Source organism: Megascapheus bottae, chromosome 21 (assembly GCF_031878675.1).
Source record: "Megascapheus bottae isolate mThoBot1 chromosome 21, mThoBot2.hap1, whole genome shotgun sequence".
Classification (NCBI taxonomy): Eukaryota; Metazoa; Chordata; class Mammalia; order Rodentia; family Geomyidae; genus Megascapheus; species Megascapheus bottae.
In genome coordinates this window covers 7,457,344-7,471,017 of record NC_143529.1, presented here as the reverse complement: position 1 = coordinate 7,471,017, position 13,674 = coordinate 7,457,344, and the positions used below count along the sequence as shown (strand labels likewise).

At 40.5% G+C, this 13,674-nt stretch overlaps 1 protein-coding gene across 1 annotated transcript; it reads left to right on the top strand.

The window, feature by feature from the left end:
- The first annotated feature begins 8,424 nt into the window (after window positions 1-8,424).
- C21H2orf66 (chromosome 21 C2orf66 homolog) lies at window positions 8,425-10,192 on the top strand. Its single transcript, XM_090354353.1, has 2 exons — window positions 8,425-8,547; window positions 10,013-10,192. Exons 1-2 carry the CDS (start codon window positions 8,425-8,427, stop codon window positions 10,190-10,192), a joined length of 303 nt encoding a protein of 100 aa, XP_090210479.1.
- The last annotated feature ends 3,482 nt before the right edge of the window (window positions 10,193-13,674 follow it).

The following is a 13,674-nucleotide window of genomic DNA, read 5'->3' as shown; positions in this document are numbered from 1 at the left end:
GATCAATGAAACAGAATAGAAGATCCAGAAATAGAACCACATACCTATAGTCAACTTGTATTTGACAAAGAAGCCAAAGATATACAGTGGAACAAACATAGCCTATTCAATTATTGGAGGCTGTAGTTGTAGCTCAGATGGGTAGAGCACTTGGCTAGCAAGCCTTAGGCTGTGAGTTCAATTATTGGTGCTGGCAAAACTGGGCAGCCACATGCAGAAAACTAAAAATTGACCTTAGCCTTTTGCCATGCACAAGCATTAACTCAAAGTGGATCAGAGACCTCAATATCAGACTGGAAACCTTGAAACTGCTACACAATAGAGTTGGAGACACTGGAACTCATAGGCACAGGCAAAAACTTCCTGAACAGAATCCTGGGGTCACAACAGATTAGAGAGAGTCTTGACAAATGGGACTACCTAAAAATAAAAAGTTTCTGCACAGATAAAGGCAGAGCTACTAAAGTAGAAAGACAGCCAACCAACTGGGAAAAGATGTTTACCATTAATACATCAGACAAATGCTTAATATCCAGTATCTACAGGGAACTCAGGAAACTAATCCCTCACCCCAAACCCAACAAACCATTCACTAAATGGGCAAAGGAACTAAAGAGAGACTTATCAAAAGAAGAGATTAAAATGGCAGAAAAGCATATGAGAAAATGCTCATCATCCATGGTCATAAAAGAAATGCAAATAAAAACAACCCTAAGATACCACCTTACCCCAGTAAGAATGGCCAATATTCTGAACTCAGACAATGACAGGTGCTGGCGGGTTGTGGAGAAAAGGGAACTCTATTGCACTGCTGGTGGGATTGTAAGCTCTTTCAGCCACTCTAGAAAGCAGTATGGAGGTTTCTTAAAGAACTGAAAATTGACCTTCCTTATGATCCCACCATACCACTTCTGGGCATCTATCCTGAACATCATAACCCAAGATATGATAAGGACCCTACTCAGCTATGTTTATCTCTGCACTATTCACAATAGCCAGGCGATGGAAACAATCCAGATGCCCTACTGCAGATGAATGGATACAGAAAATGTGATATCTATATATGTATATATGTATATATATATATACAATGGAATTCTCCATAGCCATAGCCAACAGACAAGATAAAATAATGGAATTCACAGGGAAATGGATGAATCTAGAGCGAATCATGTTGAGTGAGACAAGTCAAGACCAAAGAAACAAAAGGCACATGGTATCCTTAATATGTGGCTATTCGATCCAAACAGTACAAGAGCGAGGACTCAATATTTGCCTACCCAATGCTGTGGACATGGTATTGGAAATATAAACACAACTACATAGACATAAAAATTTATGACTCTACAGACATAATGTTTTATTACATAGATTAATATTTATCTATGACATACAAACTTGCAACCTAATTTTAATTATGTTCTAAAATCTAAGTGCCAGTAATTGTATATAGAGATCCCTTCTTGAATACTTGTTTGTTAAATATGTCATTTGAAATATGATATAAAAATTAATGTCAATAAATTCTTTAATAAAAAATGTGGGATTTTTAGATATATGTTTTTCTTTTGGCAGCCTTGAGCTTAAACACAGAGCCTTTCATTTGTAGGAAAGTCATGTCAGCACCCTTCTCATTTTTTGCAGCAATTATTTATTCACCCATTCATTCATTTGCTTGCTGGTACTGAGGCTTGAACCAAAAATCTGGGCTCTGTCTCTTAGCTGTATTCTCTCAAAGCTGGTACTCTACCACTTGAGCCATAGCTCTTCTGCCTTTTTGACAGTAACATTAAAGTCTCACTGTCTGACTTTCCTGGCCAGGCTGTGTTTGAACCATGATCCTTAGAATTCAGCCTCCTGAGTAGATACAATTATAGGTATGAGCTATTGATGCTTGACTATAGCAGTTTTGTTTGTCTTTTGGTGGGTCATGGGGCTTGAACTCTGGGCCTGGGTGCTGTCCTTGAGCTCTTTAGCTCAAGGCTACCTCCCTATCCGTGGAGCCATAGCCCCACTTCCCATTTTCTAATGATTAACAGGAAACAAGAATTTCATAGACTTTAGTGCCCGGGCTAGGGATCCTCAGATCTAGTCTCTTAAGTAGCTAGGATTACAGGTGTGAGCCACCGTGCCCAACTACAGCAGTCATTTTTGTGTTAGGCTTTCCTTTCTTGTCCAGGCAATGAACCTGGACTGCATCTGCTCATTTTTCACTTACCACTTTCCAGGTAGTTGGGGTGAAAGTGTGCATCACTGAGGACTCAGCTTCTCTCCATAGAAATGAGCCTTGTACATTTTTCTGCCTGGGCTGGTTTGAAGCTTTGGTTCTCTTTATTTCAGCCCCTCACATAATATGACAGGCATGTGCCACTGTGCCCAAATATTGGTTGAGAAAGGGGTCTCTGGGCTAGTCGTGAACTGCCATCCTGCTAACCTCAGCCTACAAAAGGAGAGAATATCATAGGTGTGAATCACCAGTGCTTAGAAACAGCTGAATTTTTTTCGTGGAATACCAAGACTGGCTCCAATAACGTGGGTGCATATTCATAATGCTGGAAGATTAGAATGAAATCGCCTTTGTTACTGAGATTTCTGGAGTCAGACTTCCAGAGTACACTTTTGAAGGGGAATTATAAAAGTTTGCTATTGGCTTTAAACAAATAGATAAAATTATATGTACCTAATGTACTTCCAGAATACTAGAAATAAATCACTATTTTTCAGGGAGCATGATTTCTGGTTTTATACTTTGATTTATTTCCCTTAACATAAAACTCACTGGTCCTCTTTCAGAACTCATAGTTGGTGACTAACACTAAGAGAGTCTTCTGCTCAATTCTGCCCCAAAATATACAAAGAAATACCCCCACTCAATTGTTCTCATTTTCTCCTTCCCTGAAATCACTCTCTTTATCATAAAAACTTGGAAATCCAGGACTCAATTTTAAATAATGTTTTTCCCAATAGTTAAATAATTGTTATTGGATTAAAATATGTGGTCCATGACAAAATTATATGACTCATAGATAAGATCTTACCTCATTTAATAGTCTGATATGGACCCTTTTCTCCTTCCTTTCCTATCAGAGACCAAAAACAAAAAAAATTCTTTTAAAAAAGAAAAAAGCCAAGCTGGGTGTGGTGGCTCACACCTGTAATCCTAGCTACACAGGAGGCTGAGATCTGAGGATCAAGGTTCAAAGCCAGCCTGGGCACAAAAGGACCTAAGACTCTTATCTCCAATTAATCTCTAGAAAATGGGAAGTGGAGCTTGGCTAAAGGGTAGGGAGGGAGCCTTGAGCTGAAGAGCTCAGGGACAGCACCCAGGCCCAGTTCAAGCCCCATGACCCCCCCTCCCCACGTTCCGCGCGCGTGTGCGCGCGTGCACACACACACACACACACACACACACACACAGCCAGTCTCTGGTGGCTCACACCTGTAATTCTAGCCACTAAGGAGGCTAAGATCTGAAGATCTGGGTTTGAAGCCATACCAGAGGAGGAAGTCCTTGAATCTCAGTTCCAGTTACCCACCAAAGAGCCAGGTGGCTCAGGGGATAGAGGGAAGCTTTTTTTTTTTTAAGATTTCAAATGTATGTTTCTCTTTTTTACATATATTTTATTGTAATTAATAGAAGGGTTACATTATATTCTCCAGAGCGAAGGTGCATTACTTCTCATACATTGATACCCTTTCTCATGTCATGGTCCCCATTCCCCCCCCCACTTATGTTGTTTTCCCCCCTTCCCTATCCAATTTCAAATAACCAATCAAGCATATATACAATATATCAGATAACAAGGTAAAATACTATAACATTATGAGATAACCAATGGATAGCAAAAGAGATGAAAGATAACAGTACATTAAGGACAACAATCACTCGTTATATGGCTTTTGTTTCTATATCCTAGAGGTCCTTTCATTTAGTGTCATACTATCTGGCCTTATGTATCTAGGTTTTGTTGGTAGAGGGAAGCTTTAAGCAAAAATGCTTAAACAGCATCCAGACTCAGACCCAGGACTGGCACAAAATTCAATAAATAAAAATAAATGAAAGATTTCTTAGTGAAACCATGTGTAAGCCTGTATTTATTCTAAGTTACAGAAGAGACATTTCAACCTAAATCCATGGTATTGTAAGTTGAATGGCAGAAAGTCTCCCTTCTCAAGAAGAAACAGGATTTGGACTGAGCTGCTGTGCCTGGGTGCAGTGTACTGGGTGAAAGTTATAAGACCTGTGAGTCATGCACAGTCATCCTTGTGAAAACCTTCATAGCCATGTTCTTTGCCTTTGGCTATAATAACAGAATATCAAAAATTGGGTGTATCCCTTCAAACAAGAAAACAAATGTCCCCTAAATTAGTCTCACTAAGCCAAAAAATCAAGGGCAGGGACTTGTAGCCTCTGGAGACTCCAGGGAAGAATGTGTGCCTCTCCATTTCCCAATTTTTTTTTGTGGGTCACGGGGCTTGAACTCAGCCTGGGTGCTGGCCCTGAACCACCTTCCCTTTGAGCCAAAGCCCCATTTCCTGTTTTCTAGAGGTTAATTGTAGATAAGAGTCTCAGATCTTTTTTTGCCTGGGCTGGCTTTTTACCTTGATCCTCAGATCTCAGCCTCCTGAGTAGCTAGGATTACAGGTGTGAGCTATGTCACCCAGCTCCACTTCCCACTTCTGCCCTATGCCAGCACTCCCTGGCTTGTGGCAGCATCACTCGCAGACCTCTTCCCTTCAGTGTGTCCATGGACTCTCCCGAGGCCTCTCTTTTGTAAGGACAAGGGATCACACTGGCTGTTTTGAGGGACATACAGACCATCCAGGATAATGGAGATCAAGATGTACTTTTATACAAATGAAATTTATACTAGAAATTACTGAAAAGTCAATGAAAATTAATCTGGTTTTTCTAATTTTAAAAATGTGTTCTTGGAGGCCAGGAGTTTGGTCTAGTGGTAGAGTGCTTGCCTAACATGCACAAGGACCTGGGTTCGATTCCTTGGTATTACAAACATAGAAAAAGCCTGAAGTGGTGCTGTGGCTCAAGTGGTGGTAGAGCTCTAGCCTTGAGAAAGTCCAAGGACAGTGCTTAGGCCCTGAATTCAAGCCTGAGGACTGGCAATATATTTTCTCAGCACTGGTGATGGGAACATTGTCTAAAGAGTTTACAGTACAGAAACTTTGCTATAATCTCATTAAAATTTTAATATAGTTGGAAGCTGGTGTCTCCCACCTGTAATCCTAGCTACTCAGGAGGCTGAGATGTGAGGATCTCAGTTCAAAGCCAGCCTAGGCAGGAAAGTCCATGAGATACTTATCTCCAATTACCTACTCAGAAAAAGCTAGAAGTACTGCTGTGGCTACTGAGCACTAGTCTTGAGCACAAAGAGGCTCAGGGACAGCACCCAAGTCCTGACTGAGTTCAAGCCCCAGAACTGACAAGTGGGGGGGGCGGTGTTTACTACTTCAATATTATGAGATGCTTTAATATCAAGGTCCTAAAGTTGAGCTGGAGTGCTGTCATGAGACTCTAGGGTATTCTTTCCTCTCTGAGGCACTGATAATCTTTTGACTGTCACTTTTAAAGCAATGGTAATCCTAGAATTTGGGAGACCAAGTCAGGGCCTGTACTACATATTAAGGCCCTGTCTTAAAAAGCTGAGACAAAGCAATCATATTGTTCCTTAATTCCTCTTCCCTCTCTGGCTCTTTCTCAAGATTTCTTACACCTTTTCCCCTCTTCCTACTCCTTTCTAGTCTGACCCTCTGCCAACGCAGTCCATACCCCTTTCTGGTTTCCCTTTTATCGAACTTGTCCCTTCATGAGGCTCTCCTGTCTCCCATCCATTCTCCCCCACCCTTACATTCCTTTTGTAGCCTCCTTGATGTGGCTGTTACATGTTCAATTTTCTCAAAGCGCAAGTGCTCGATGCCTCTTTTTTTCCATGATTTTCCTGAACTTTACTAAATATGTTCATCTATTTGTGCATCAACGATTCTCATTTCTATTTCCTCCTCAGACCTCTCATGGGAGCCACCCGTTGCGCACTCCCTGTTGCTGCTAGGCGATCTCACGAACTACAGCCAGAGTAATTTTTTTTTCTTAATGCCAGTCCCATCAAGCCATGTGGATCCTTTAAAACCTTTCAATCATTTAGAATTGCTCGCCGAGAAAGATCATCATATGACCACCTCTGCAGCCCCACCTCTCCTCTGGCTCCCTTGGTTTCACCATTTCCTGAATCACTAACTGATTTGCCCTTGCTTTAGTGTGTCAGGCTTCATTTCAGCCACAAGGACTAAACACAGCTGCTCTGCTGGTTTGAACTTCCAGCACTCCCCCCACCCCCACGTCTTCTTCAGATTGCCTAGATAATCCCTAGTGAGCAGATGCCAGGACCCATCCCCACAGAAGCCTTCCCTGACCCACGGAGTCCGAATCACATGGCTCATTTCCCACTTTCTCTTCGTGGAAATCATCATTTGTATCTGCGCAATGTATGGTGGAGTGATTCAGTTAAAGTCTGTGTGCCCATTACTCTTTGATCAGTTGAGGACACAGGCTCATTTATCATCTTTCTAATTTATCCTTAAAGCATACTTCAATGCCTGGCACCTAATAAGCAGTTGGTCAAAGGTTGCCTGTAAAAAAGCTCATTCAGTAAAAAGGCACAGGTCTGTAATTCCACGTCATTGGTTTGAGGCCAGCCTTGGCTACATAATGACAGTTTGTTGCTAAAGAAAAGAAGAAAAATGTATTGGAATATAGTGTAGATATACATTGGGATGTTAATACAGTGTAAATTGTACATGGAGAGGAGAAAAGAGAGGGCAGAGGAGAGGAGGGGTGGGAGAGGAAGGAGGGAAAGGAAGAGGAGGAGTGAAGAAGGGAGAGGAGGAGAGGGAAGGGAGAGAAGGGGAAGACAGAGGAGGGGAGGGAATGGAAAGGAAGGGGAGAGGAACAAGATTGTTGGCTGTATAATCAAAGAAAATGAAGTAATGAAGGTCATAATCACTTGTCCAAGGTCAAGACAGCAGATCTGAAGCCATAAGCATTCTATTTCTAGTCCGCATTATCAGCCTCCTCTTTAAGGAGCTTGTCCTGAATTTTGTTCTGAATCACTGGAACCAAAGAAACCATACAGCTCATCAAATCCCATTTCTCAACCCTACCATTTTCTGCAGATGACATTCATTCAGCATGGGGATGTGGTAAGCATAATTCTTTTTTTTTTCCATGAAGCCCATGCTATCGTATGGCTCCCTTGTGAATGGGACATTATGGTAAACTGTGCCACTGTCTCAAACTTGGAAAGCTTCTAGATATTCTCAGAAGAAATACAACATGTAAGTTTTTTATAAAAAAGCAATTTTTTCTCTCTTGCAATAGAATTACCTGTTCAAAAAATAATACTGTTATTTTGAAAACTGATATCTCTAGAAGAACATTCTATTAGGTGAGCTAATCATCCTCAGAATCCCAGCTGCTCTGTACGAAATTGTCTTAAATGTAAAAAAAGGAAAAAGACATTTTGTTGTATGGAAATGACTTGTGGGTTTTATTTAAGCACACGCACACACACACACAATGCTCAGTGGTTCAGAAATGGCTGCTGCACTTACAAGATACTTAGGTTACCCCTGTAGAAGCTTGAGCACCAGACACAAGGGTCTTTGTGCCATGTATGAAAATGGAATCATTATTTCTGAACTCTCTCTGCTCACGTCAGTGACTCCCACCTGCATGGCCCCTGGTATAAGTACCTGTCAACCCTGCAGACTGTTGGCAGGCTGACCTACAAGGGCCAGCCAAAATCAAGCTCCTGGTAAGCCTTTTTGTTTGTCCTTTAGATTTCAGTTTCCCTTTTGGCCAGGGGATGGAAGACTGAAGACTGGGGTGGAATTGTCTGTCTGTCTGTCTGCCTGGTTCAGGTGTGTGTGTGTGTGTGTGTGTGTGTGTGTGTGTGTGTGTAAAAGACCTTTCTCACATTAGGATTTCTGAAGTCATGTTTTTCTCCTACTTTCTTATTTTCTCTTTTAAAAGACTATGAAGACTGTTACTGGAAGGTTTTGGTGTTTCTGATTTTGTTTTAAAATTTTCACTTTCTCTGGAGATAATAAAGTGTGCGTTCTCCACAGATAAAAAGACATACTCAACTTTTCTAGATCATATTCAGAATTCCTTTGCTCATCACTGTATAATTTTCTTATCATCTTCATAAAAAAGGAACACCTCAAGCTAACTGATTAGATGCGGAGAACCTCAATGAATCTGGAAAGAAGATGGTTGTAAAATGTAGGTGACCTGATATACTATTTTCCTTTCTTGTCTAACTTTTCTCTCTTTCTTTTCTCTGATGGCATCTCTTAATAACCATTGCCAGTCCTCTCATCTCTCCTTTTATCCAACTCTATTGTATCATGGCCAATGCACACCTCCTGCTGCTATGTGCTGCCCTGGTGTTTACGAGCCATGTGCATGGAGCCACACTGAGAAATGAAGACAAATGGAAGCCACTCAGCAACCCCAGGAACAGAGAGCTGGTAAGAACACAGCTGGGGCATGAGGGCTGCCGGGGGAACTGGAATTGCAGATTCTTTATTCTAGAGCACAGTGGAAAGGAGATAATACGGGGGTGGAGAAGATTCTCAATACAACAGGACTAGGGATTTGGCAGTTGGGGGACTAGTGTTCTGTTACTTTTCTGGCTGTTATACATTTATTTCTGTAAGGAGAAATAAATTTTTGTTTAGAAATAATCATATGTATAGAGCACATTATGTTTGTAAATGATGATAGATAAATAGATGATAGGTGTAGATGACAGATAGATAATAGAGATAGATAAATGATAGATAAATAGATAGAATTTTATAGTATTTGTTTCTAATACTTTACAGAATCAGTAATATTGATTAGGGGATATAGCTCAATGGTAAAACACTTGCCTAATATGCGTGAAGCCTTGGGTTTGATCTCTACTGTGAGATATAGGAGGAGAGACAGAGAGGCAGAGACAGAAATGAAATGGAGAGAGAATGAAACTAACAAGGAATTGCTATTTGTTCAAACAGAAGATCAAATATATGATCATGCAACCCGTGTTTACAAATCATAATTGCAAAAAATTGAAAGTTGATTCTGCATCATTACTAAGCTTATTTTCAACATAGCTTCCTAAAAATAGAGAAAATAAGTCAGTTAAAATCTTCTTTCAAAAGTATGACAAGTTCAATAAGTATACAAATGCACATATTACTATAAGATTAAAACAAACTGAGCTATGCTCTGTGCACAGCTTCTTCATGTTTATGTTCTAACAAGAATCTGTAGCTCAAGGGGCAGGGCGGTAGCCTTGAGCTGAAGAGCTCAGGGACAACGCCCAGACCCAGAGTTCAAGTTCCAGGACTGATAACAAAAAAAGGATAGAAAAGAAACCACTGAAGCAGTCAGGGCTGGGACATGGCCTTCATCAAAGGAGACCCCAACTGGTCACCAAGGCAGTCAGCTACACCTCTCACTTGAGCACTCAGGGATGCTTTATGTTGAACTTTGCTCAGTGTTGTTAAATAATGGATATTTGCTCTTGATTTTCACCAAGAGTGGTGGATCATCTGTCCTTTTGAGGGTTTAAATATCGAAAGAAGAGGATGAGGACGGGGTGGGGGAGGAGAAAGAGCCATACCTTGTACTTCCTTCTTTCTTTTCTCCTTCCTTCCTTCCTTCCTTCCTTCCTTCCTTCCTTCCTTCCTTCCTTCCTTCCTTCCTCCCTTCCTCCCTCCCTCCCTCCCTCCCTTCCTCCCTTTCTTTCCTTCTTTCTTCCTTTCTTTCCCTCCCTCCCTCCTTCCCTCCCTTCCCTCCTTCCTTTCTTTTTTCCTTTAATGTTTCAATTGTCAGCTCCTTAGATTAACCTTAAGGTCAATTCTACAAAGAAAAATGAGGGGAAAGACCTTCAATTTTGAGGTTTCGTTTTCTACATGATGTTCACCATTTTCTTTCTTTCTTTAGTTTTTCAGAAGCCTTCAGGCATATTTTAAGGGCAGAGGTCTTGATCTAGGGAAGTTTCCAAATATTTTCTCCATGAGTGAGAATCCCAGGCCCCTGTCCTTCCAGTCAGAGCGTATTGCTGCTGCCTTTGCAGATTATGAAGAGCAGAAAAACTCCTTCCCTAATCACCTTGAAGGCTGAAAGTTTCCTCTGAGATCAGGTAAAAGCTGCCACTTCAATCCCAGGATCTGTTTAAACATACATCTGTGAAGTAGTTGGATATTCCATAAGTACTGAATATGAAAATATTTCTTTGGGAAAGATGTTATTTCATTATAGAAATGAAGGTTTACTTTTCATTATATGCACTGATGTCAAATATCTGGCTTTGGGTCAGCTATTTTATAGTCTGTGCACGTCTCTTCTGATTTCTACTTCATATGAGGTATCAGACACTTTTGTGTGAGCAGAGATGTGGAAATAGATAAGAACAGGACACTGAGAAGGTATCTAGTATGCAGTAAGGTATTATGGGAGGTATTCCATTTGGAAAGTAGCAGGGCTTCTGATTTGGGGTAGTTTTCATGATTATCTATGATTTCTATGAAATCAGATTTGGTGGTCTTAGCTTTCAGGTAGTTTTCTTTTCCTGTTTCATTCAACCAGTGGCTTTTTCCCCTTGCAGGTGTCTGACCATTTTAAACTGTAGCAGAAGCTTCTCAGAAGAAAAAAATTCAACCCTGGTTAAGGCTAAACGTGTGCGTGTATGCGTGTGTGTTTGTCAATTTGTAACGATTTGTTCTACATTTTGATATTGCTAAATTGCTGAAACTTTAAGATATATATGTATGCATATGCTTTGGAGAGGTTTGTCTGCTTTTGAAGGCTTTTTCATTCTATAACCCTCACATCTATGAATGTATGCTGGTTGTATTTATAGGAGTTACAAGAGCACCACAAAGTGAAAAGATGACAATATTCCAAATCAGATGTTTTCCCTAAAATCGTTTTTTAAACTTGAGTTCTGTGCTGGGCATGATGGCATACACCTGAAATCTCACCTAATTCCAAGGCAGAGAATGGACGGTTGAGACCACCAATACCACCCTGAAAAAACAACTGAAAGTGAAAGAACTGGAACATAGCTAAAGTAGTAGAGTAAATGTAAGGCCTTGAATTCAATCCCCAGTGCTGCCAATATAGACTTATCTTCTATATCTATTACTTTTTATCAATCATTTTTATTTGAAAAGGACTTCACTTATATTGCTAATATACTATACACTATTATATAGTAGGGGTTTGGGTTTAAAATGCATCTTTCCCCTAAAAAGAGTATACATTCTCACTTTTTAATATATTCTATTGAAATACTTCATTGTGTTTGTTTCATACAAATGAGGGTGGCAAACGGGGTTGAAACAAAGCACAGAATAGAATTGTGCCAAGGAGCTGCCAAAGTCTCTTGGGAGATGCTCTTATTCTACTCTGCTTACTGGTGGACACTGTCTATGCTTACCCATCCCAGCCACACCACAGCCCTGTTCTTAAACACAACCTTCTCAAGAGTAAAAGGAAAGTGAAGACTTGCTGCTTTTCCAGCCACAACTCCTGATGACTTATTCTGAGTTCCAGGCGTATTTGACATAGCTACTTTCCTGCAACATGGATGTATTGATCATTTTCTCTGATTCAAGCAAAGGGAAAAGGACACTGAACACAGTACCCGTGTCCTAACATGACTAACCTGGGTTTCAAAGTAGTGGACTGTGGCATTTTGGTGGATTGTTGATATTGAATCTCATGAATAAACAACTTGTGCAAGAACAAATTTTGTGCCTGGTGTAGTAAATTCTGTGATAGTGAGTTTTTGTGTATGCGTGTGTATTTCCTGGAGGTTGTGAGGTGTTTGTAAGTAGAGACCTTAGGTAATTCACCTTTATTTCCCTAGCACTGAGTGCAATGCGTAGCGTGCAGTGAGTGTTAAATAAACACTTGGCAATGGGAAGGAGACACGTGTTAGTCTGCCATCCCTCACATGATATCAGAAGTTTCTTTTAGTGGATAATGTTTTTATCACTTAAAATATGAGTAATTATTGGCAACTATAAAATCATAGCTTATTCAATTAATGTCAGAGTCATAGAGTGTCTTCTAATTGCAGAGTTCCAATCAAGACCAGCAACTGGTTTTCCCTGTTTAACCACCACTCCTTTTCTGGTGTCAAGATTTTCACAAGCAGAATGCTCATCAGATCAGGGCCTTGAAACAAAGAGGCATGTAATGAGATGCTGTGAGCTTGCAGAATCTCAGGACAGAGCCATGCACCTGCATATTCACCCTGCTTGGTCACTGTGAATGTATGGCATTGAAGGCTATTGTGGTCACAGTATGTGACTATGTGACACCCTTACTTCTCAGACACCATATGCTAGTAATTTCCTGATCTCTGCCCCATTATTTTTGACATTCAAATCCTCTCTGCACACATTCCTAAAATCCATGAGGAAAACAAATATAGCTAAGAAAAATAACAGGATTTTCATGTTTCTTTGAATGGAAAAAAGATCTGCAAATGTTGTAGGCTCTCAGGGGTTTGTGGAACTTCTCTGCAGATCCTTGGATATCTCTTACACTGATTCTATCCTCTCCAATGAGGCTCCATTTCTAGGTCATGGCCTTTGTTCTCTGTCCTAGATCCAGTGTGCTCAAGAAGTGTTAAGAACGTGAGTTTCTCATCTACCTTCAAACTACAAACTAGTCTTCTGCATTTTATTGATGCTGGCAAAAAAATAAGACTCCTGAGTTGGAGATGATTGCTTTTTGACTCAGGTGCAGCAGGCAGCATGGGTTTTTATTTCATATGTGTTCTCCTTTCCTGATGATTGAAAGAGGCGTGAATGTGGATTCAGGGCTCAGCTGGGAACAATTGTGTTTGTGTCGTAGTTAAAGACCTGCAAACGCAGAGACCCCAGTCTTATAATAGGGCTGCTAATAAATATGCCTCAGAAGGAAACATTATTTTTATCACATTTGTCAGAAAACAATCTGCACTAGGAAGGAGACAATACCATCACTGGCAAGGATGTTTGCTCTATAATGACCAAATCTGGGAGAAAAAGCCTTTAGCTAGAACTCAGGGCCTGAGCACCGTCCTTGGGCTTTCCTCAAGGCTAGTGCTCTACCACTTGAGCCACAGCACCACTTCTGGCTTTTTCTATGTATGTTGTGCCAAGGAATTGAACCTGGGTCTTCGTGCATGCTAAGCAAGCACTCTACCATTAGGCCAAACTCCAGACCCCAGTCTCTAGTTTTTGCAGGAAAGCCAAAAGCCAACCGGAAGGCAAAACATTGTAACTTCTCCAGGCCCCTCCTCCAGACAAGCAGAAGGAACAGAATCATTTCTTCTCTTTGTGCATGTTCTTTAATACTATTTTTATGACCTGACTTCCATGTCCTGCTTCCTTTAGATTTTCCATTTTTATTCTCAAAAATCAGTCTGAAAGACCAAAATGTTTCTTCTTGCTATTTTTATGATTGCCTTAACAATTTGGTTTCATCATAAGGTAATGTGGATATCTCTGACTCACCAAGGGACAAATCACTACCAGGAAGTGGACAAAAAAGGAAAGCAGGAAGATTAAAATTTTTAAGATTTTCTGCTGTACTTTTAACTCTAAAAA